Below are 25,594 nucleotides of genomic sequence, written 5' to 3' on the forward strand. Positions count from 1 at the left end.
GGGAGATATAATCACATTTTACAAAGGAGACTCAGCCTTAGATGGAGAAGGTTAATGGCAAATAAGCAACAAAGCCAGAATCCACATCTGGGACTGACTCTGGAGTTAAAGCTTGTAATTAGTCACTGGCCAGGTGCAAGGCTGGCATGGAGGTGCCTTTATCCTAAGTAGAAAAAAAGACCTGAGTGGTAGACTGTTTGGGCAATTGGTTTAGAAAATGTCCCATGTTCCTCCAGTATATTCAGCCTTTTGATGGAGTGAAAGAATTGGTGATTAGAAGAGCCTGGCCTGTATTTCAGTCTCCACTTGCCCCCTCAGCTGGCCATTCTATTCTTGAACATAACTAACAGGTAGCATTCTAACCCAGGTATTTTGTGAGTTTTTCTGTGCCTAAAGAACTATCTCTGTCACCAGAACAAGAAATGTCATTATCTAAATACATAGTTGTTTTTTTTTGTATTATACATGGGTGCACATGTGATAAAACCAGTTAATAAATTTATCTTTAGTGTTTTTTAACGGATATTCATTCAGTTACTATTATGTGGAGATTTGTGAAGTTTTTTCACTATTATAAAAGGGCTTTCAAAAGTTGAGTACAACTTTACTTAGTGTGTTGCCAAAACAGAACTGTACCTGGATTATGATGTATGGGTCCACTAGAAAAGGAAAAGACTTGGATGGTAAATAAAAGAAGACTGCCGTCAGGAGTGTGAAGAGTTAGACAGTGGGTGACTGTCAATTTTAAAATCAGGAAATGCAGGTGCAGCGGATGTTCTGGTGTGCCACCTTTTAGGACTGAGACACTCACTTCCCTAGGTGACAGCTCTCAGCTTAGTTCTCTCTAGCAATTGTCCTCAGCCAAACAGAGCCACTTTGCCCAAAGTCTCAGTCCTTCCTTGAGGCAGCCCACCTCCAAGGACCAGACTAGGAGAGGTATAAAGTCTTAGCCCCTTTGCCTTATGTGGCACAATTCATGGATTGTCCCAGCCCCAGATCTCTGAGCGATCTCTGAGCACTTGCATCACAGTACAACCTCTGACCAGTCCTGCTTCTCTGACCCCTCTCAGCTTTTGGTCCCAAGAATTACCAACTAATTAAAAACCTGTATGCAAACTTCAAAATCTCAGAATCTGTTTCCTAAAGAATTCAGCCCATAGGATTCTTACAAGACGTGGTCTTAGAAAAAGACTCAAAGATGAAATTTTGAAGTTGGATCATCTACCAGCCTTCTGGTAATGAGCATCCCACCTCTGGTGGTAGTGGAGCACGGACAGCCCCTGGAATGTGTGGCAATTGGTAAAACTTTCACCAGTGGCAAACAGGAATGGGATGCCAGTGGAAGGGAACGTCCCAACAGATGCAATATCCCAGATGTTTAGGAAACAGTAATTATAAGAACTTTGGAGTTGGATGGCCATTGGGGGGGCCTCATTAATTAAATAATGAAAGCCAGTGAAAGACTGATTGCCAATTCCAGACCAAATGTGAAAGCTAAAGGGTCTATTTGGCAGCATATGAAATGATACACATATCCTGCAGCTGGAGGGCTAAGAAGGTAAAAGACCTGTACTCGGAAAACCACAAGGCACTAATGAAAAATTAAAGATGACACAAACAGATGGAAAGATACACTGTATTCTTGGACTGGAAGAATTAATATTCTTAAAATGACCATACTACCCAAGGCAATCTACAGATTCAGTGCATGCAATGCCTATCAAAATACCAATAACATTTTTCACAGAACTAGAACAAATCATTTTAAAATTTGTATGGATCAGAAGACCTCCAATAGCCAAAACAACCTTGAGAAAGAAGAACGGAGCTGGAGGAATCATGCTCCTTGGCTTCAGACTATACTACAAAGTAATCGAAATAATATGGTTCTGGCACTAAAACAGACACATAGATCAATGGGATAGAATAGAGAGCCCAGAAATAAACCCATGTACTTATGGTCAATTAACTTATGACAAAGGAGGCAAGAACAGACAACAGAGAAAAGACAGTCTCTTCAATAAGTGGTGCTGGGAAAACTGGACAGCTACATGTAAAAGAATGAAATTAGGACAGTCACTAGCACCATATACAAAAATAACCTCAAAATGGATTAAAGACCTAAATGTAAGACCGGATACTATAAAACTCCTAGAGGAAAAAAAAAAAAAAAACTCCTAGAGGAAAGCACAGGCAGAATACTTTTTGACATAAATCACAGCAATTTTTTTTTTGATCCAAAGGAAACAAAAGCAAAAAATAAATAAATAAACAGATGGGGCCAGGCACCATTCTTGATGGATGTACATAATACTAAACCTCTAAAATTGATATTGTTATCTTCATTTTTAGGTGAAAAAGTGATGCCTGTGACCTGTCATGAACAAATCGTGACTGTGCCGAGGGCCTGACTGCGATGAATAATCACTGGCTGGCTGGCTGGCCCTTTCAAGTCAGTTTCCTCCCCTGGAAAACGAGAAGCTTTGACTAAGAAATGTTCTCTAAGGTTTTGTCTGATTCTAAGAATTCCTCGACTAGCAGCTGTAGAAGTTCCAGAAGTGCAGAGATTTTGTCTCTGCCACCATGCAGCCCAGGGTCCAATGGAAGCACTGAGGGCACACAGAGTGGGAGGCAGTGTGTTAGAGCAGATGGCCTCAAAGGGACATCATGGCAGGGATCTGCGTGACTTTCACCACCTCCCATAAAACCCCTTTCTCCTCCCTGTCCTCTTCTTTATCTGTTTTTTCTTTCCCATATCCCTACCATTCCCCTTCTGCTTCTTTTTCTCCGGTGCTTTTCCAGCTGCGGGTTTAACCCATTAGTAGGTCATAAAATCAACTCAGTGGATCTGGACCAACATCTTAAAAAAGTGAATTAACACAAACTGTTAAAGGGTATCAATCACAGTGAGGGTAATATCGTGTAAAACTTGTTTTAATATGTGTCTGCATGTGCCTGTACCCTATGTCAAGATATAAACTCTGTATTTTGTTTTATGACATTAGAAAATGCCCGGCTCTAGACAAGTGGGGGCCCCTACACTCACCTGTGGGACCAGAAGCCAAGGGGGCCACGTGCACTAACAATCCCCAGCAGGGAAGTGGCATCTAGGACTTGTCAGTGCTTCAAGGGTTGGTATGCATTCCAGCTCAGGCCTTGTCTGGAGGCAGGGAATGGCCCTGATGACCCCAAAATAACGTAGTCAACCCGCCGCCAGGTGTGCGGGAGGGCCGCTGTGCCAGCCCTGGGCCCGGCTGAAGCACCACCGCCCAGTCCCGGCCCCACCTGCAGGATCCGCAGGAGAGAGGGGAAAGCAGCCCCAGCACCAGGTCATCATTTCACCCCGGGAGCCACTTACCCTGCGAGTAGTGGCCGGAACTCGTCTTCAGTTCCGGGATTGGGCCAACGCCCAATCCCGCCCACCCCCAGCTGCTTGTGTTCTCTGAGGCCTCAGGGCCCGGCTCCACCCCCCGGCCTCCCGGAGACGGTTCTGGGGTCCCCAGCACCCTGCAATGTATGGAAGTACTGAGGCCACGGCCCCTGGAGACTCAGCCCTTCCGTTCACGTAGAAGTTGGTTACGGGCGAGGCTCCTCTGTTCCTCCTAAAAAGCCTTCCAGCGAGACCGCCATCCCTCCTTCCTCAATGTCTGCCCCTGGTCTAAGGGGACCCAGGTTGGATGGCCGCCCTAAAGAGGCGTCTCTGGCGGTTGCTGTAGATGCTCTTCAAGTCACATCTGGAGGAGGTTGGAGGCATCTCCCAGAGCCAGTTTCTCCTCCACCGTCCCCCTGCCCTCCACCCTCCCCGCTCCAAGTTCCAGGACCAGGATCTAAACCAGGCTTTGCTCCGGCCGCTGTGGCCGCCCCGGCCGCCTTCATTCCGGGGAAACTCTGCTGTGGGCGCGGAGGCCGGCACCGCCCTTAAGCAGAAATAGCAAAGGGCCTCGGAGCCTGCGGATCTGCCTCCCTGGCCAGGGGCAACAGAGCCGTCTTCTCGCAGCGGAAGAAGCAGCCCACGTCGGCCTGCGGCGCGCAGCTCTCCCCGCGCCGCCCGGCTGAGAACCCCGCGACGTTCTACACGCGCCCGCGCCCGCGCAGGGACTCGGCGCAGACCTCGCAGAGTCGGTCGAGACTCACTTGCGCGAGCACAGAGCCTAGGGTGTAGACCTCGCGGGGACCACGCCCCGGAGGGCTCTCCTGAGCCCGAGAGGCTCTCCAGCCCGCGGGACTGTATTTTCATTTATTTTTAGCTAGTTAGTTTAATAGTTGTTTAATTTTGTAGTTTTCAGTTTATTTTCACAGTTACTTTTTTCAAAGTTCGTTTTTAGTTATTCCAGTTGTTTTTTGAATTCGTTTTGAGAATTATTTTCTTAAAATTATTTTTAGATTTAGCGTCTGAGTTTAGTTTTCTATTATTGTAATTCTGATTTATTTTTGGTTTTGTTTTTGTCTATTTTTGTTATTTAACTTTTGACTTAATTTTGAGTTATTTTCAGTCTGACTCTTAGTTATTGTAGTTTTAGCTATATAGTTTTACATTTATTTAGTTTTTGAATTATTTAGTTTTTAGTTATTTATTTTTTGAACTATATTTTCAGACTTATTTAATTTTTTGTTTTTATTTTCTGAAAATTTTGTCATAGGTTTTCACCTATTTAGTTTTAAGCTATCTTCACAGCTATTTATTGTATTTATTGTCAATTATTCCCTCTTTTTTAATTAAATTTTTTAACTTACAAAGTTTTAAAGTTTATTTTCAAGATTACTTAGTTACAGAGTAACTTTCAGGGTCCAATCACTGATAGAGACCCCATATCGATTAGCACAGAGAAAGTATATATTGGAATATAATGGAGATTTTAACTACAGGAAGCAGCTACCAGCTCAAGGGCTGAGGGAACAAAGGGAAGAGATTGATGTGGTCCCACATAGCTGGGGGTAGCCCTCTGAGGAGGAGGGCTTTCCATTAGGACAGGTGCCCCAAGAAGTCAAAGATGGACCTGGGAAATGGCTGCAGAACTCTAGGGAGGCGGCGCTGCCAGCTGGTGCTGGAGGAAAGGGAGTGATGAGTCTGGTTGTAGAAGTGCTGGGGAAATGGCAGACTGCAGCTACTGGAACCAACTGTGACTCTCAGGATGAAGGCCAGTTGCTAGGGGAATGCTGACAGGAACCCAGGCACCCAGGGAGGAGCATAACTCCCTCCCTTCCTTCAGCCTCTGGTCTTTTGCCCTAGCTGAGCCTAACACTACGAATCTGACAAAGCAGAGGGCACAAGGGTGGGTGGGGAGCTGAGAGATCATGGCTAATAACCGGCACCCTGAGCTCTGGCATTGTTTAGTCTTAGAGTTAGTTTTGGATTTAGTTCATCTGGGAATTGATTTGAGTTTAACTTTTCACTGGATGAGGGATCTGGCTGAGTCTTGGGGTCCATGATTCGTTCCTGGAATGAAGTGGGTCAGCAAACACCTGGGGAGATTTCCCATGAGTCTCAAGAACATCACTGAAGAATTCAGGAAAGCAAAATAGTGTGTCCACAAAGAAGCCCTTTGACTGTGTGGTCATTTGATTAGATGAGAAAGAATATAGAACAATGAGATCAAAATCCCCTAAAATCTTTGGAAGAATTTTTCATATTCTTTATGGTTTTATAATATTGCCTCTTGTCCCCTAGAGATAACATGCTCCAACTGAAGTAGTTGGACTAAAGACAGCCTAGATTCTGTAAAATTTAGTGGTAATCGGAATGCATCCTGACACTAGCCATGCATTATGCAATACTTAGAGGAAATAGAAATCATCTCAATCAGCATTTTCCAGATGTGTTTTTCAGAACCAGAAAGAGAATAGAAGAGATCAGCAATTTTCTCCCTCAAGTTGCAATATAGGAAAAAAGAAAGCATTTATCCAGGTGCAGAGAAGTCCTGTAGTAAGGAAACCTGCATACTTTTATCACCCTTTTCATTTCCCAGACTCTTTACAGAACTATTTCCTTTGTGGGATACCACGTGCTATGTAGAATAGTAAGCTGCTGCAACAAAAGCCCCAACAATATAATGGCTTAAACAATAGGTTTATTTTTATCTCAGGTACCAGTCCATAGCCAATAGGAAAACTGCTCTGCTCCACATGGTCATTCAGGACTCCCAGGTTTCTTTTGTCTGATTTTTCCACCATCTGCTAAAACATCATCTTTATATGATCAAAACAGTGTCCCAGGCCTATAGTTAATTATGTGTGTTGTGTACTGGGAAGTTGCTGAGAGTGAATCTTAAATATTCTCACCATACACAAATAAAGAGAGTTATTTATGTTTGGTGATGGAGGTGTTAATTATCTTAATCTTGGTAATCATTTCACAATGTGTATGTATGTATATATATGTGAATGTATATATATGTGTATGTGTGTATATATATATATATATATATAATCATCACATTGTCTACTTTGAGTGTATACAATTATGTTTGTCAATAATTCTTGTAAAGTTGGGGGAAAAATGATATAGAGTTCTAAAAAATAAACCCTTCCCCCACAAAACTTGGTCACAAGCATATCTGTGTCCTTGTTTACAGACAGGGAATAAATTGAAGGATCACATGTGTAATATTTTAAGATGCATCCTGGAGTAGCATATATCACCTTCTCTCATATTCTACAGGGCAAAAGTTTGTCATATGGTAACTCCTATCTTCAACAAAGGGTAGGAATTAAAGTTCCTATAATGGAGGCCATTTCTCAACTACCAGGCCATTCATATGTATCATGGTCACCCCACCAGCCTGCAGCGAAGCAGACACTAGAATCCATGTCTTGCAACTCCTGGTCCAGAGCTCTCATTGCCACACTAGCATTTCTGGACTCAGCCATTATATATGGAGTCCTCCTGTATGCCAAGCTCCATGTCAGAGTCCAAGATTGGAAAGTTGTTTTTTTTCCCAAGGTTGGAAAGTTTTATTAAACACACTCTCCTAGTTACATATCTATGGTATTATGAAGCTTTATAAATGGATAAACTTTCAGATATGACTTTAATAGTTATAACTTAGAGCTTTGCATCATGCTGCTTTCATTGGTCATGAGGGTACATACTCCTGTTGAGGAATAAACACATGCAATGAACAGAATAGAGAATTCTGAAATAGATACTCCCAATGCATTTGAAAAGTGAATGTATGAAAAAGACATTTAAAATTAGAATTAAAAAGATAAATATGTATTAAAATAGGTGTTGAGTTCACTAAGAATACAGAAAAAAAATTAAGCTGGATTTTACCTTATTTTTTAAAATACGAAGAATTACTTATGCAAAAATCCAAAGCTCAGTTCTCTCAGTTGAATCAGGAAAACTCACGTGACCCTACCCAGCCTTGAAAGCCCCCACTTACATACGGGTAGATTGTGGACCAAAGACTGCCAAATGTACTTGAAAGCCATTCAGATAGCTTTCTGCACTTCCAAAAAATCCCACCCTACTAGAAATAGAAAATCCCAGCCTAAAAGAACACTCACCAAAGACTGTCTTAGGATTTCCTCCTTTCAATCTATAAAGTTCACTCTCCTTTCAGTCCCCTTCCAGTGTCTACTAGAATGAAAATGATGGTGCTGAATTCGTTATAATAGAAAGCTTTGAATAAACATCCCTTGATTAACTCTATGGGTGGTCTTTCTCCTTTTGACAAAATTATTACAGGTTAATCAAATAGTGAATTGAAAGGAAAAGAAATCATGAGCATCTAGAAGAAAACATATTTTAAAGAAATCTTTTAGGCAACACACAAACTCTAGAGGCAAAAGGAAAATGTTAAAAAGTTAGGCTAAACATGGGGGAAGGGTATAGCTCAGTGGTAGAATGTATGCTTAGGGTGCATAAGGTCATGGGTTCAATCCCTAGTACCTCCATTTAAAAAAAAATGATAATAAACCTAATTACCTTCCCTCCAAAAAAATTTTTTTATTTAAAAAAAACCTAACTACCAATTATATAGTTTTCTAACAGGAAACCAACATTTTTGTATAAAATATATTTTAAAAAGCAAGAGATATATAAAATTTCAAACCATATAACAAAGGATTAATTTCTTTGATATACAAAGAACTTTAAAAATTACTAAAAATAACTCAGTAGGAAAAATGGATAAATAGAAATAAACACACAATTCATAGGAACATAAATACAGATAACCAATAAATATATAAAAATATACCCTCCTCACACATAATCAAAGAGATACTTTAAAAAAGATTTATTAGAATGTCAAATATTTAGGTGTTTGACAGTATCCAATATTGGTGAGGGTACAGGGAAACAGGTGTTCTCATACCATGTTGGGAGCAGTATAAATTGTTATTGAATTTTTGAAAGTCAATTTACAACAACTATCAAAATTTAAGACATGCACACCCCTTGATTCTGCAATTCCACTTCTAGAAATTTACCTTAAATACTTACTCATGCAAATGAACAAAGATTACATGTACAGAAATCTTCAGGTTTTTATGTATAGGTTTTTGTTTGGACATAGTTTCCATTTCTTTGGGATAAATGCTCAGTAATGGGACTGCTGCTTAATTTTTTAAGAAACTGCCAAACGATTTTCCAGAATGGCTGTACCATTTTCCATTCCCACTGGCAAATCATGAATGACCCATTTTCATTGTGTCCTTTCCCAAATTTAGTATTCTTGCTATTTTTTTGATCTTTAAAAAATTTTCCCCACCTTAAAAAAACATCAAAGTCCATAGTTTATACTAGGATTCACTCTTGGTGTTATACATTCTGTGGATTTTGACAAATGTATAGTGACCAGTATAATGGCATGTACCCGCCATCATGGTGTTTCTTACTGTTTTTAATTTTAGCCATTCTAGTAAGTGTGTAGTGATCTCACTGCAGTTTTAATTTGCCTTTCCCTGATGGCTAATAATGTTGAAAACTTTTTTCATGTCTTTATTTGCCATCCGTATATAATAGGATATAGGATATTCATGAAATATCTTTCATGTTTGTTGCCCATTTTCTAGTTGGATTTTTGTTTGTTTTACTGTTTCATTTTGAGAATTTGTTGAATAATCTAAACATAAATTCTTCATCAGATGTGTGGTTTGCTAATATTTTCTCCCGGTCTGTTGGGGGACTCATGGAGGGCCGGTGTCACAGGTTGGTAAAAGAATTTACCAAAGGCACGGAGAAATTTAAGAGCAAAGGAAAGTTTAATAGGTTCTCTGCCACAGGCAGCTGTGAGCCACACAGACAAGAAGTGCCTGTGTGTCCACCGAGTGTGAACGTGCAGGGTCTTTTATTGAGGAAGGGGCTGGGAACACAAAAGGCTAGGGGAACAGGTTTCTGATTGGCTATATGTGAGGTAAGGGGCTTTGGTACATGGGAGGATAGTGGATTTATGACTCCAGTAAGATGGAGACATGGGCTGACACAGACAAGGTAATGGAATTTATGATTCGGATAAGGGGGAGACGTGGGCTTGGACAAGTTAGCCTGAGCTACAGCGAGGCTAGTCATTCCCCAGGGCTGTTAATTCTGTGAAGGCAGACACCCGTCAGGACTTTATCTTCTGAAGAGGAGCAATCAGATACCTAAGGGCTGGAAGTTTGGGGGACTGCAGGGCCTCAGCAGGCACCAGTTGGCACTGCACAGTCTCTAGCTCTGAACAGGGTCTCTGACAGAGCAAAAGTTTTCATCGTGGTGAGGTCTCATTTACCATCCTTTTCTGGAATGGCTCAGGCCTTTGGTGTCATGTGTAAGAAATCTTTGCCTGGCTCTCAGTCCCTGTATTAGTTTCCCAGGGTTGCCATAACAATGCACCACAAGCTCGATGACTTAAAGAAGAAAAACTTATTTTCACCTCCTACTGTGGCAGAATATTTAATTTTCAGGTATGTTCTTTCCTGTTATCTCTCTAAATATAATAATTATACTTATATTTTTAAGTTTTACCCCTCTCCTTTTTTTTCTTATGCTATTAGTTGGGTGTAAATTGGGTGTAAATTCTTCTATTCATTAAAGTTGTGGCCTATGTCAGGTCCCGTCTGTTGGTACTTAGCCTTATATCCACTTTTCTGTATCCCCTTTGTATTCCTGAAGCTGGGTGTCTCAAATGACCTATCCTAGACTCCCTTGCTGGATCAGTTCCAGTTAGACTCCACAAATGGGTGGCAATCATGCAAGACTGAAGGGAGAGAAAGGGAGAAGCTACGGTGTTTCAGGCTGTGCCCCTAGGCAGTGTCAGTGGCCAGGCTCCTTCTCAGGGCAGTTGTGGAGGCTCCAGCAGCACAGGCAGGGAGTGCAGGTGCACTGCCCAGGGGCAGCAGCCACTTCCTGATCTCTGGGCAATGCCATCTCCCTCCCTTTGCTTCTCCAGCCTTTCCAAAGTGATTGTGGGAAATTCCTTGACTAGTTACAGTATTTTGATATGAGGAGTGGTCCAACATCACAGGCTCTCAAAGAAACAAGTCTAGGGTTGCTTATGTGAACGGGCCTCCCTCCCAGTGGAAGCGGATTATTGTTAGTCCAAAGTACGATACTTAAAATTAGTATCTGAGTTTGCCTTGGATGGAGTACAATTTTAGCCAAGACTTTGGAAGAAATAAAAGAATTTTTTTTCCATTTCTAGGGATTTGGGGACGGAGTGGAAGGCTGCAGCATGTGCTTCCTCTCTTGTCTTGCTCCGATCTTCTGGATTATTTTTCAAAAACAGTGATTATGTGTAGTTATTTTGATTGAGATTTTTAAAAAAAAAACCACAATTAGGCAAGAATATGGCAATACTTAACCATACTTATGGGAACCAAATCACGTGACCTGCTGTGTCAATATCCCAGTTCACATGCTGAACAGGGAGTGAACAGTAGCCATGATACCCTGGAGAAAATGATCACATTTGATTATTCTACTTGAGGTAGTAACAGTTCTGTTTTGGGAAAAAGACTAGCCTCAGGGCATCACTGGCTGAATGTTTTTCAGTTGTAGTCTCTAAACCAGTATGCAGCTGAATTGCCTCTCTCCACAAGACGGCCTTTGTGGTGAATGGCTGATTTCTTGAGGCCTCAAAATGTCACTGGCTGACAGCCAGACCAGCACAGTGTTAGTGTGATTTGGGGGCTAAAGTCATTCTATCTTGTGCAATAGTTAAAGCCTGCTGTAACCAGCTGTATTCCCATAAGATCAGAAAGATTGGAATAAAGATACTTTTTATGCCAACCCCAAAGCTGCCCTGAAGTATGTGCATGAATCTTAGGGTCTTATTAGGAGGGGTGAGGGACATAACATTCTAGAAAGCATATGTGTTTTGTTGTTGAACAGACTAGGTTCGAATCTTGGATCTCTGTCCTGGATAAGTCACTTACTTCACTGAACTCCAGACACTTGATTTGTAAAAAAGGAGATAGCCTCAGCTGTCTCCAAGGGAAGATTAAATATGATCACTCCCTTATTTTTGATTCAGCATTTATCGTTGCCCATCTTGTCCCAGATCTTATTTTGGGGCTTGGGGATAAAACATGGAACAGGCAAGGCATGGCTCTCATGAAATTTATGTTCTAGAAAGGAGAGATAGCAACACAAACCCCAACTAAATAAGAAATGCCACAGTAAAAATAAAGCACTGATGTAATTGAGAGTTGCTGCAGTTTCTCTGTCTTTTGTCCTCAGTCCAGTCTATCCAGTAAACTATCTAGAACGTCATTTTCATAAGTCCCTCACCTAAGCCATTGAGCCCTTGGAAAGAGACTCACGATGGCTCCAATCTCAAAGGCCTACCTACTGTGACTTCTCTAGAAATACTTGCATAATAACAGGAGACCAAGGCCTTTGCTTAGACTTTTACTTTACTTTGCTGGTAGATTTTTAGGCTCTGTGTGGCCAGTAGAGGTGGTATTCAGGGATAGGCAGATACTTGCTCAGCCTGAGAACATTCTGTTTCTGAATGTCTTATAGGAGTTGGTGCCGGCATCCAAAGCCCTTGCTGGGGTCATGATTTAATGCATCAGAACTCGTGGCTTGCAGAAACTGGCTGTGATCCTGCCCTTCAAAAACAGAATGTGGGTTTGCTATGAAAGAGTCCAGGGTGTGAATATTGCCATTTTAAGCCTAAGCCTTCTAGGAACACCCATGTGGGTTACAACCTCTGGTCCTCCATGCTGCTCCCAGCCCAGAGCAGGGTTCACCAATAGGTGGATCAGGCATATATTTAAGGTGCTGGCAAAATGAGGACTCATACATACATACAAAGGTAGTTTTCAAAAACTTATCCAAAACTTTGGAACCAGAAAAACCTTGAAAGATGGTATTCTATTATCCTATTTAATATGTTTTCTGATATATTGACTCTGAATCACACACAGGTGGGGACTCCAAACTCATTTGGAATACAGGGACTTTAAAGTTCTTAATCTGGCCCTGACCCCAGAAATATCCCCTCACCTCAGTTCTCAAAATTAACATACAAAGTCTTTCTCTAATCTGGGGTTCAGGCCAAAAAGCAGAGGATGTGTTGTATTTCTTTTTTTAAATTGAAGTACAGTTTACAGTATTGTGTCAATTTCTGGTGTACAGCATAGTGTTTCAGTCATACATATACATACATATGTTCCTTTTCATTATAGGTTACTACAGGATATTGAATATAGTTCCCTGTGCTATACAGTATAAACTTGTTGTTCACCTATTTTATATATAGTAGTTAATATCTGCAAATCTCAAACTCCCAGTCCCTGGGATTTGGATTTATCCCTTGCCATTGTATTTCTTTCTATATTGCAGCTCCCACTGACTGTTCCCCCTTCTGAAAGGCCAATGGCTAAACCACACCATATCACATTTCATCGTGCACAGTGAGCAGGAGTGTGATGGTGGTAATTGGTGCCCCAGACTTATTAGGGCAAATGGGGAGGGGGAGGTCTCTTGGACCAGTGGGCAATTCATTTTACATGAGGAAATATCTTGTTTTCCTCCTTCTGGTCTTGACCCTCGGCCTTGTCTTCTGTTGCTGTTGTAAGAGGCAAAACTAAGGGCCAAGGTCTAGAAACATGAGTGTTGTGACTGAAGCCCCACTTGGCTTCCCAAGACCAAACTGGGTTGCACCAGGTTACGCGGGGCGGAGACCTGAGGCATCTGCCAGGGGCCAGGGCCCGCCCATTGGTCTCTGGCGCTCACTGTGCTGGCCAATCAGAAGGGATAACTGTGGGGGGGGGAATGCCTGTCTCCATGAATACCAGCTGCTGAGGCTGGGCCATCTCCTCCTTGCCTCCATTCCTGACGGCAGTCTGGGGCTCCGAGTCCACAACTGAGGGTAAGGACAATTGATTCAAATTCTAGGCTGGAGGTGAAGATGGCTGCTCTGCAATGGAGCCTCTGGCTGGGATGTGCCCGCGCTTTCCCGTTGTAGCAGGGTGGGGAGGGATACAGTCAAAACCCTGGTGGGGGCAGCACTGGCGGAGGCACACAGGCCTCCGGCTTCTTCCTTGTTGCTCCCACAGCTCCAACAGAAAAGGGACTGTCCCTTCTGGTCAGAATGCCTGGGACCATCCTGAACTTTGCCCAGTTCAGGTGTACTAAGAAGACTCACCAAAGAAAAGTTTGAGGTCAATGAAGTGAGAGGGATGGCCCAGCAATAAAGTCCAATTAAATAAGAGGAGAAGGGGACAAGTCACTTCTCAGCTTGACCGCAGAGGGCAGAGAAAGTAAAGCTCACGAAGAGGCAGCCTGAGGGAAGCCCGAGCGCCGACCTCAGACTGAGTTTGGAATCTAGCTCTACCCCTGATTCTACTCAGGAACGTTTATTGAGCAGATTCTACGGACCAGACACTGGGTAGAGTGGGTGAGATACAAAGGTGGGTGAGGCACGGTCGCGCTCTGTGGGCGTGGGGGTATCTGTAGATACGTGCGTGTCTACACCCATGCGGGGATATCTCCCAGGGTGCTCGAGAAGTTCTGGCGAGGTGAAGTGAGCGAGGGGCCTGGCATATACTGGGAGCTTATGAATAATCTTATTTGTAGCAGACATTTTCTGACAAAAGCAACTGGCTCTGTCTGGCTTTTGCAAAGCCCAGTCCTGCTCGCCCCAGCGGCATTTGAGGCATCCTGGCTGTTTCCAGCTACAGTCGCAGAGGCCGGAGTGGGAGGGGTTTTAGAGATCAGGCCTGCCCTCAAGTGTCAGAGGACCCCAGCCCCTGGTCTGGGGACCAAGCCTCGCCAGGGGTGCAGCCGCCTCACTCCTGGTGACTCCTCCCGTTAGGGGTAAAGCAGGCTCCTCCCAGCAGTGCTGGGGAGCGGGAGGGCCTTCGTGCTGGCACGATATGCCTAGAGGAGCATGAGGGTGTCAGCCTTGCCCTTGAAGCAGAGCAGTGCAAAGGGAGCCCCACAGCTTAGTGGGCAGTCCATGTTGCCCCTTCCCTCAGTTCTCAAGGAGTCGTAAAGAGAGACCCAGGACTTGCTTCTTGTCCTTTCTGAGGTGGCTGTAGGCCAGCTTCCTCCTCCTTCTTGTCAAGCCGGGAGATCAGTAGCCCCAGACACCTGGCTGAGGTCAGGAGGTAGAAGCTTTGAAGACTAGAAGCTTTCTTTCTTTCCTTTAAACAAACAAACAAAAAGGCTTTTTTTTAAAAAAATTGAAATATAGTTAATTTACAGTGTGTCAATTTCTGGTGTACAGCATAATGTTTCAGTCAAACATATACATACATATATTGCTTTTCATATTCTTTTTCACTATAGGTTACTGAAAGATATTGAATATAGTTCCCTGTGCTGTACAGTAGAAACTTGTTTGTCTATTTTAAATATAGTAGTATCTGCAAATCTCGAACTACCAATTTATCCCTTCCCACCTCCTTCCACCCTGATCACCGTTGAGTTTTAGACTAGACGCTTTCTATCAGGAATTCCTTCACATGGAGAGAGACTGATCCCAAAAATGTGGTGGAGGAGTACTCTGATTTACCAGTTCCTTGGGAATATAAGTGAGAGAGAGAGAGAGAGTGTGTGTGTGTGTGTGTGTGTGTTGGGACCCAGGCATGCTGAGTGAAAGCCTTCAGGAAACCCTCCTGGGAGCCAGGCTGAGCCTAGCTGATTCCTGGTTCTGCCATCTGTTATTAGGTTGCATCAGGTGAAACTGCTGATATTCTACCATTTTTGACCTTTAAAAATGGCAGTTTCATTTAATTCAATCCAAAAATTACAAGATCTTAAGTCAGCATCTTGGGCTCTCTGAATCTCAGATTCTTCTCTATAGTGGACTCAAAAGCAGGGCTATCAGGATTAAACGAAATTTGGTTTGAAACTGCTTTATGCAATTTATACTCCCAAGTACCCTTACCAACTTCAAGTCTTCTCGTGTCCCTCCTCTTAAACGTGATCTCATGGAGCAGACTAAGAAGCTGAGTCTGAGAAGCCCATTTAGCAGCAGGGTAATGTGACAGGAAGCTCACTGGTTTGGAAGTCAGGTTGGGAATCTCTCAGGGATCATCTCCTTAATCTCTCAGTTTCCCCATCTCTAGAGTTGGGGTTATTTTCCTTGCTTCTTGGAGTTCTTGTAAAGATTGAAATAAATAATAAATAGTGTAAGTAATGTGTGAAAGCTCCTAGTGTGAGAGCTAGTTTCAATGAGGCTCTAATAAATATATCCCTTTCTTTCCCCTTAGCCTCCCTTTGTAAAAGCAGGGCAGGGGTGAGATGATTTCTGGGGTCCCTCTCAGTTCTTGGGGACTCTAGGATCTGGGCTTTAGTGCCCTTTCCTGCTGGAGGAGTTGGCACTGGCTTTGGTGACCTCTTTCCCCCATCCCACTCTGTCTCCTACCAGTCCCAAAGGACACCTCATCCTTGCATTGCACAAGATTCTGCTGTTGTTACTGAAATTCCAGCAGGTCAAAGTGGAATTTCTCATAAACTTAACATATGAAAATGAGAGATCATAATATGGCCTCTTAGGATCCAGAGGCCATCCTAACATCCCCTTATATAATTTTTTTAAAGTATGATTATTTACAATGTGTCAGTTTCTGGTGTACAGCATAATGTCCCAGTCATATGTCTTAAACACATATATATATATGTCCTATATATCCTCCAACAATATATATACATATATGTATTTGTTTTTATATTCTTTTCATTAAAGGTTATTACAAGCTACTGAATATAGTTCCTGGTGCTATAAGAAGAAATCTGTTTTTTTAATCTATTTTTATATGTAATAATTAACATTTGCAAATCTCAAACCCCCAAATTTATCCCTTCCAACCCCCTTTCCCCTGGTAACCATGGATTATTTACTATGCCTGCAAGTCTGTTTCTGTTTCCCTTGTATAATTTTGAAAGCGAGGAGATCGATTCCCGTGCACGGTGCACTGTGAAAGCCAGTGCAGTAGAGAGGACTTGGGCTTTGAATTTCAGATTGCACTTCTGTACTCTTTCACTTGTTATCCTTGAGCAGAAGTTACTAAACCTGTTTGGTCCTTGGATTTCTCTCGTGGGAATTGAATCTTAATCCCCTGGAGTCATGGGGGTGAAATGAGATGAAAGGAGTGCTGGATGTACAGTATTGGCCACAGCAGGTGGTCCATAAATATTCACTTGTTTCTCTTCACTTATGAGTGTGGAACACTTCATAAGTTTATAAAATACATCTTCATACTTTTAGTCAACTGATTCTCACAACAATACTGTGAAATAGGCTGGGTAACAATTCATTAATAATCACCTTTGCCTGCAAAGAGCATTGATGTCTGGGAGGTGGCTTAGGGACAGGTAGGTCACCCAGTGAGTTAATGGTGGAGCCTGGACTAGAAGCCAGGCCACCTGCATCATAATCTGGAGGACTTTTTACACTGTTTTCTCTTTTACACCCCATCCTGTGGCGTGGAATAGGCAGATGTGTGACCTTGATGCTGTTTTCCTCCTTTGGGTTATGTCAAAGGATCCATTGTTGAGCTTTGGAAGGCCATCGTTTGAGTTCCTCTACATTTAGCTCTGGAATCTTGGACAAGTCACTTAACCTCCCTGAAACCCACTTTTCTCATCTCTAGAATGGGTACAGTCATAGATAGCATTTATTGAGCACTGACACATGTCAGGACTGTTCTAAGTACTTTACGTGGATTGCGCCTTTTAATCCTCCAACAAATGTATGGCTGAAACATGTTACAAGTGAGAACAAATTCTACCTTATTCTGTCTCTCAAAATTGTTGTGAGAATTAAATGAGCTATTGAGTGAGGTGAGGACTTACAAATGGCATTCTACAAAGACAAAGAATTGTAAGTGGTACTTGGGATTTAGCTTCATGGTTCATGTAAATGGTCTCTTTATAGGCATAATTGAGTCTTAGATTATAGTCTTGGATTACAGTTTCATTTAATAATGTTTTTCCCTATGGAAAAGGAGGTCTTTCAAAAATCGAAATGTAATAATTGCTATATCTAAACAGAGAGCACAAATAATTTTGTAATAAATTTTTTCAAAAATTCAGCATCTCTGCACTGACCTTCAATTGTTATCAATTGCTGATTTTTCCACCCAGAACTCGGTTAGATGACAACCTTCTTCTTCAGTCAGAATCTGTTCTTAGCATCAGAAACATCCTAGGATTGAATGTCCATCTACCCCAATCCCTCTTTGCAGTACCTCCACCCTATGTCACTGTCATGGAACCCAGACTGGTTGCTCCTGTGAATGGAGAAATCTGTCCATACCACTGAAGTGTTTGAGGACAGAATGACTTTCCTTGGGCTGGGAGAATAGAATCTTGATTTTAAAAGAGGAGGAGGAAGCAGAGAACTCTAGAGACCTAACATTGTACTCCTTCCAATGGCTGGAGGAAGTCCCCAGTCACCCTTTATCTTTGAGGCCCTTGGTAGCTGCCTCCACCAGTTCTCATGTTCTGGATTCTCTCCTCCTATCTCCCTGTGGAAAAGAACACAGCCTATACCTTCTTCCCTGCTCATTTCTGGAGAAAGCAAGCACAAAGCCTCTCTGTGGTCCTAGGAGTTTTATTGCTAACCCCATAAGGGGAAAGGATGGAGGTAACAAATCGTGGGAAATTTGAATGACATATGCAGCCTTAAGAGTCTCAGAACAAGTATACTCCTTAAATACAAAAGGGTCTTGACTGGTCTCTTCTTGGCTTCCCTCTTTCTTTTTATCTTAGGACAAGCCAAGCCTAAACTCTCATTTTATTTCCAGCAGCTATAGAGAATGCCCCTTGAGCCTTCCAAAGCCAGTAGGGGGCGACAAAGGTACATCTTGATGGTGAGAGAGCGCCTTGAGCAGCATCCAATCAGTAAGCACGTGTCTCAGTTGCCGTGCTGCCCCTCTTCTCTGCTCAGTTCTCACGTTATGAATAAGATGATATTAGAACCTGACATGTGATAAGCGATGCGTCAGATCAATAGAGAGAGGAATGATTAACTTAATTAAAGGTGTCTTTTAGACAGCACATCTTCAAATAGGAAGAAGTCACTTGTTGTCTTGGATCACAGCTCACACCAAAACAAAATATCAGAGATGAATTAAAGAGTGAAATTTAAAATATACCAAACAATAGAAGAAAATAAAATATTTACCAAAACTCTACTATGGATAAGAACGGTTTAACACTTAGAAGCAAAAAAAAAAAAAAAAAAAAAAAAGAATCAACAGCGTTGACTATATAAAAACTAAAACTTCTGTCACTTAAAAATCAGGACAAACAAAACAAAAGAATAATCTTTACATTAGAGATAGTTGTCATAGCACATATGACAAAGTGTTGATATAAATTAATTCAAAAAGCACATTGTGTCCCTAATAAAATGAGAAAGAACACTAACAGAGCTACCATAAATGAGGAAATTAAATTAGGAAATAGGCCTTTAATAAAATGTACAACTCACTAATGGTCAAAGCAGTGAGGTACCATTTCTTTTGCTCACTAAACTAAGAACAACAAAATGTTTGTGATGATTCTGTCCGAAGCTGGTGAGGGTGCAGTTCAGAAAGGCTGTCTTACACATGCGTTACTGTACTGCCCAGTGACAGAGGGACAAACCGTAACTTGGGGACATGCATCAAGAGTCTTAAAAATGTTCATCCCTTTTGGTCCAGAAATTTTACTTCTGGGAACATGTCATAGCAGAAAAATAATTTGGGGACAAGCTATACGCCTAAGGATGTTTCTTTTTTTTTTTTTAACATTTTTTATTGATTTACAATCATTTTACAATGTTGTGTCAAATTCCAGTGTTCAGTACAATTTTTCAGTCATTCATGGACACATACACACTCATTGTCACATTTTTTTTTCTGTGAGTTATCATAACATTTTGTGTGTATTTCCCTGTGCTATACAGTGTAATCTTGTTTATCTATTCTACAATTAGGATGTTTCTTTTAGATTTTAAAATAATGTTTTGAAATGGAAATATGTTCAAAGTTCAACAAAATGGAAATGTTGAAGTATATTTTGGCTATATCCACTTGCTGGACTAGCACATGCGCATTTAAAATGATGGTTGTAAAAACTGGAAAATGGCAAGGCAAAAATAGGGGAGTAAAATTTCTATGTAAAGTATGATTTCCACCATGTTTCAGAATAAAAAGAAAGGTTCTTGGGAATGGGGATTGTTTTGTGTTCTGTAGTTTCCAAAGTATTTATCTTACTATTTTTAATGAACACACAAGTATATGTTTATATGAAAGATGAGCATATATATAAACATGTTATTTCTATATAACATTTATGTATATATAAATGTATACATAAACTTACCATGTATATGATGAGTTTCATATATCTGTATGTATGAAAGAGAAGCTGGTTGTGTCCCATGGAGAGGGCATTATAGGGCCCCCGGTAATGGGCATTTAAGAGTGGGATTCCAAGCACCACGCATGTCTGTGGGGGTAAGATTGCCAATCAGGGTCTTTTCTCTCAGAGGAGCTGTCTCCTGAAGCCAAACTCAATTCTGGAGGCTTTGTGAAATCTATAAGAGAAGAGCAAATGATGAAAAATAGTGAGTCTTTAGGATAAAAAAAGTACACATGGACTGTGTTTTGTTTAGAGTCAGATTCTTGGGGCTAACTAACTACCTTTCAAACTCCACAGAGGGTCTTAGTGATGCCTGTGATCCAGGATCCTAGGACCCACTTCCCTCTGTGCTTTCTCTCAAGTCCCTGGTGAGAAAGGGATGGGGAGACTAAGACTCTGGCAATCAGACGTGGGGGGCTAAGGTCACCTGATAACAGGGGCAGAGGTGGGTGGGGACCAGAGCCCTTATGCACGTGAAGGACTGTCTTCCAGGAGTGGGGTATGGAGAGCTGGTTCTGAGACAGGGAGCCCCTTGGCCCCCTGTGCCCCTTGAGCATTTTGCTAGAGCTCCCAGAATACACATTCTAAACATACTCCACCCTTCCCTTCCTCTTTCTCTCCTCCTTTCTCCTTTCCTTTCTCCTTCCCTCCTCTCTCTGGCTCTCTTGCTCTTTTTTTTTTTTCCCTATAAAAATATTTATTTAGTCCCTACTCTGTGCTGGTAGTGGGTTAGGCTTTGCCTCCCAGTGCTTGTAGTTTAATGGGGGAAATGGGTGAGCAAATTGGGAACTACAATACAATGCAAGAAGTGCCATGCTAGAGGTAAGAGAGGGCGCTGGGGAGCGGAGAGAAGGAACAGCACCCTGGAGTGGGGGAAGGAGGACCCGGAGGACTTCCTAAAAGAAGATAGCCCATCATGTTCTGAAGGCTATGTAAGGATCAGGCAGGTGAGGAGGTGCAGCTAAGAGTGCAGGCAGAGGGTCAGTGGATATTCTCGTGGGATAATGTGTCTTTGCTGATGAAGGCTGTGTGTGTGTATATGCGTGTGCATTGTGTGCGTATATGTGTAAGGTGAATACGTGTGTGTGAGCGAATATGTGTGCACATGTGTAATATACCAAATGGCCTTACATGCGACCCAGGAGAGGAAGAAAAGAGAATGGGAGAGAAAGGAGGAAGAACAGGCATAGAAAATGTAGCAAAGGGAAGTAGAGAAGAAAGAGGAAGGAGCCGGAGAGCGGGAAGTTGGTTAGAGTTGAATGGGATCATCTGAGTCATCATTCCTGGAAAATTCAAGGGTGAATTCCTGACAAGTGGACTCTTGGAGCTTTCCCTGTGCCTAGTACTAAGCTCAGATATGAAGAAATTGGAGGAGTCCTGTCTCACCATCGCCGATGGTGGAGGAAGGATTACACACAAAGAATTATGCTAAATATTACAAATTTCAGGGCAGAGAGAGCTCAAGGTGGGCTGAAAGAGCCAGGAAAGTCTTCCTGGAAGAGGTGAGTATTGAGAGAGCAGGTCTCAGAGGTGGACCCTGCAGAGCTGGCCGGAGTCCTGCTTGGGTCTGGCTAGGTGAGCTGGGTGGGATCCGCTCTTTCAAGGCTGATGGTGCAGATCTGAATTCCAGGGCTCAGGATGCTGTTGCTGGGAGCTGTTCTACTACTGCTGGCCCTGCCTGGTCATGGCCTGGAAACCACTGAAGGGCCTGGAGTCCCGCATCCCCTGCCCAAGGGGGCCTGCGCAGGTTGGATGGTGGGCATCCCGGGGCATCCTGGCCACAATGGGATCCCTGGCCGAGATGGCAGAGATGGCGCCCATGGTGAGAAGGGTGAGAAAGGAGATCCAGGTAAGAGTAGAGTCTTGGGCCTCCTCCATCACAGACTTCTCCTGAGTGGAGGAGGGGGACGGCTCCTAGAACAGCACGAGGGCAGCAGTGATTGACTGAGTCCTACGCTCGGGGAAGAAGCGAGCTTTTTGGTGTGGCCTGACGTGGAGTAAAAAAATACACATAGAATGTGTTTTGTTTAGAGTCAGGTTCTTGGGACTAACTATGTTTCAGACTCCACAGAGGGCCTGTGATCTGGGATCCTAGGACCCACTTCCCTCTGTGCTTTCTCTCAAGTCCCTGGTGAGAAAGGGATGGGGAGACTAAGACTCTGGCAATCAGACGTGGGGGGCTAAGGTCACCTGATAACAGGGGCAGAGGTGGGTGGGGACCAGAGCCCTTATGCACGTGAAGGACTGTCTTCCAGGAGTGGGGTATGGAGAGCTGGTTCTGAGACAGGGAGCCCCTTGGCCCCCTGTGCCCCTTGAGGTTTTTGCTGGAGCTCCCAGAATACACATTCTAAACATACTCCACCTTCCCCCTCCTCTTTCTCTCCTCCTTTCTCCTTTCTTTCCTCCTTCCTTCTTCTCTCTGGCTCTCTCTTTCTTTTTTTCCTTCCTGTTCTCTAGGTCTTGCTGGTCTTAAGGGTGACACTGGTGAAACTGGAGTGACTGGGATTGAAGGTCCCCGAGGCTTTCCAGGAATCCCAGGCAGAAAAGGAGAACCTGGAGAAAGTGCCTATGTATACCGCTCAGCATTCAGTGTGGGACTAGAGACCCGGAGCACCGTCCCCAACGTTCCCATTCGCTTTACCAAGATCTTCTACAATCAGCAAAACCACTATGACAGCACCACTGGCAAATTCCACTGCAACATTCCCGGGCTGTACTACTTCTCCTACCACATCACAGTCTACCTGCAGGACGTGAAGGTCAGCCTCTACAAGAGGGACAAGGCCGTGCTCTTCACCTATGACAAGTACCAGGACAAGAACGTGGACCAGGCCTCTGGCTCTGTGCTTCTCCATCTGGAGAAGGGTGAAGAGGTCTGGCTTCAAGTGTATGGGGATGGAGAGAATAATGGGGTCTATGCAGACAATATCAATGACTCCACCTTCACCGGCTTCCTTCTCTACCACGACACCGAGTGAGCACCACTAACTCATAATCTCCACCATGCCAAACGGCCCTAAGTCAAAGGAGAGCCCACAGGTCTTCAATTCATTAGGAGACTGATTTTGTTATCTAGTTAGAGGGCTCTGAACATCTTGCATTCATTCATTCATTCATTCATTCATTCATTCATTCATCAAGTACCTTTATTAAAAAATCATACACTGTGTTCCCAGGACAGTCCTGAAGAAGGCACGTCCCTTGGCCTCAAGGAGCTATTATGAAGTGGTCATAGAAGGATAAAAACATTTACTGGGGAGTTTCACATACATGACAAGATAACCAACTACAGGAAAGTAGCTGACAGTGCTATTCTGTGCCCACTGTTTTCCCTCATGTTCATGCCAGTCCTGTGAAATACACAGGAAAGATACTATTCACCTCTTGAGGATGAGAGAGTTAAGTGAATGCCTAAGGTCACACAGGCATTAGGTGGCAGAGTTAGAAATCAGACCCAGGGCCATGGACTTTTTCCAGTATACTGTGCCCTTTTTAACGAGTATATGGCTTTTTAGGGGATGTTGGTAGGGGTCTCCCACCCAGCTCGCCCAGGGGCCGTTGAATTAGGCTTCACCATGCACTAACCCTTTCCCTGGCAGAGCTTCCTCAGAGAAGGTGCCTCTTTGACTAGGTCCCAGTCCAGGTGGACTATGCAGTGGCCCCTGCACTACCCTGTACTTCCTCTTCTCTGTCTTTCCCCACGCTCTTCTCTCTGGCCCTGAACATCAACCCCATCTCCACATGCTAAAATCTTCCCTGTTCCTCAAGACCACCTGGTCAAGAAGCTTCTCTAATGTGATGTCTCTTTTCTGCAAGCCTTCCTCGCACTCTGTGCCCCTCCACGTGTTACCTGGCTGAGAGTCCTGGGTCTGGGAGACATCCTCCCCCGGGCCAGGGCCAACTGTCCAGAAAGAACGGTGCTTGCTTCATCCTGAGTCCCCTGGCAGGTCCTTGATAAATGCCAGAGACCAGACTCTCGAACCTCACATCTGCCCAGAATTTACTTCATTTCAGTCTCCATATAACCAATCCTTCTCTATAAAAACATTTTCATTTTAGGAACTTCTTGATTTTAAACACCCAGTCTTTGTTCCACTGGATAACTTGAATCTTTTCCACTGAGGTTAGGAGTGACTGTGCTTTCCAGAACACTTAGAGAATTTTCCCTCAAGGAAGTAGCTTGAGCTTGCAACACAAAACCCATGAAGGAATTTGGAAACTGTTTTTACTTTGAGTATCAGCAGGGTCTGGGAAGACTTGGGCCTCTTAAATCTACTCTTATTCTTTTAAGTACAAAAAAAAAAAAAAAAAAAGAGAGAGAAGAAAGAAAAAAGAAAATGATAACCGTTTGAGGTGATGGGTATGTTAATTAACTTGATTATGGTGATTATTTCACAATGTATATCATATTAAATCATCAAACTGTACACCTTAAATATATACATTTTTAATTGTCAAATAGTCCTCAAAAAAAGAAAAAAAGTACAGCTGGTTGATGGTGGTAAACGTCCCCTCAGGAGACAACAGCTTGAATGATGCTTTTCAAATTTTTTTGCAAAAGCAGCAAATAGTGTTCTGTATAAGTATAGAAATGGAAAACCTAGTTTTTTGCTTACAGTTTTAAATTCTGAATGATTTCCTTTTATATATGTATTGCTGTTCATTAGGGATTACTATTTCTACATATAAGCTTTGTCTTTTAAAATGCTTGCATGTCATTATTTTCTATAAGTAAAGATACTCTCCAGCATTAAAAGTAGAAGCACTTGTATCGTGTGGCTTTTGTTTTCATTTTTGCAGAAAGACATGGGGTTTAGAAAGGGTTGACAGAGTAAACCTTGTGGTAATCAAGAATCTATTTTGTGAATGACAAAGAACCCAACTCAAATAAACTTAAGCAAAAACAAAACAAAACAAACAAACAAACAAAAAACCGTGTCCTCTTGCATAATGGAAAAATACCTCACACCACACCAGCTGGCCAAAAGGATATCCTCTTTCCTGGTTGTTCCCCAGGAGAAGAGAGGAAGCTCTGTCTTTCAGAAGCCCCAGCAACTGTGTCCTTGCATCCCACTGGCTCCGGCTGAGTTGTGCACTCGTCTCTGACCAATCACTGGAGTTAGGATGGAATATACTTATTGACGTAATTGATTATGGCTCAAGCTAGAGAAGTGATATTTTCCTTAAAGCAAAATCTGGACACAGCAGAGTGGGAGAATGGATGGTGAATGCAAAAACAACAACTTCCACAACAAACTCTTAATGTTATGTTTGAATTTTCTCAGGTTTCTCAAAGAGATACTGCTGGAAAATTACTATTGATTTTTTCTAGAACTTCCACAAGTAGCCATGCTCACAGTCCCACATCTGCCGAGGGTGGGATCCTCACAGCACTGGACACGGTGCCACACACACTCAAATCTCTCTGGACCAGGGTTTGCTCTTTGTGGAAACACAGAGCGCCAATCTACACAAACCCCCCTGAGACAAATTGTGATAAAGGTTTTAGGATTAATGTTCACATGATGTCTTCAAGTATAATCATGGAGTCGTCTATTTCTCTTTGATTCTGTCAACTTTTGCTTCATTTTTGGAGCTCTCTTGTTAGATACATACACACTTAGTATTATGTCTTCTTGGTGAATTTACCCTTTTATCATTATATAACGTCTTTCTTCTTCTCTGGTAATTTTCCCTATTATGAAGTCTTCTTTGCCTGAAATTATTATTATAGGCACTCTACCTTTCTTTTGATCACTGTTTACATAGTGTATCTTTTTCCATCAGGTGACTTTAACTCTG

The 25,594-nt window shown here is 42.7% G+C and overlaps 1 protein-coding gene and 1 long non-coding RNA gene across 3 annotated transcripts; one reads left to right on the top strand and one right to left on the bottom strand.

Moving 5' to 3' along the window:
* Positions 1-11,820: 11,820 nt before the first annotated feature.
* LOC140696797 (uncharacterized) lies at positions 11,821-13,732 on the bottom strand. Its single transcript, XR_012073314.1, has 2 exons — positions 13,581-13,732; positions 11,821-12,039 (listed from the first exon to the last, which is right to left on the bottom strand). It is a non-coding gene; the product is annotated as an uncharacterized lncRNA (long non-coding RNA).
* On the top strand, positions 13,240-24,534 carry ADIPOQ (adiponectin, C1Q and collagen domain containing). Of its 2 annotated transcripts, none has more exons than XM_006200982.4 (3): positions 13,240-13,304; positions 21,423-21,641; positions 22,250-24,534. In XM_006200982.4, exons 2-3 carry the CDS (start codon positions 21,431-21,433, stop codon positions 22,768-22,770), a joined length of 732 nt encoding a protein of 243 aa, XP_006201044.1. In that variant the 5' UTR covers positions 13,240-13,304; positions 21,423-21,430; the 3' UTR covers positions 22,771-24,534. The 2 variants fall into 2 exon arrangements, with proteins under 2 accessions (XP_006201044.1, XP_072818555.1); XM_072962454.1 differs by lacking the exon at positions 13,240-13,304 and adding an exon at positions 21,164-21,294.
* The last annotated feature ends 1,060 nt before the right edge of the window (positions 24,535-25,594 follow it).

Source organism: Vicugna pacos, chromosome 1, assembly GCF_048564905.1.
Source record: "Vicugna pacos chromosome 1, VicPac4, whole genome shotgun sequence".
NCBI classification, from domain to species: Eukaryota; Metazoa; Chordata; class Mammalia; order Artiodactyla; family Camelidae; genus Vicugna; species Vicugna pacos.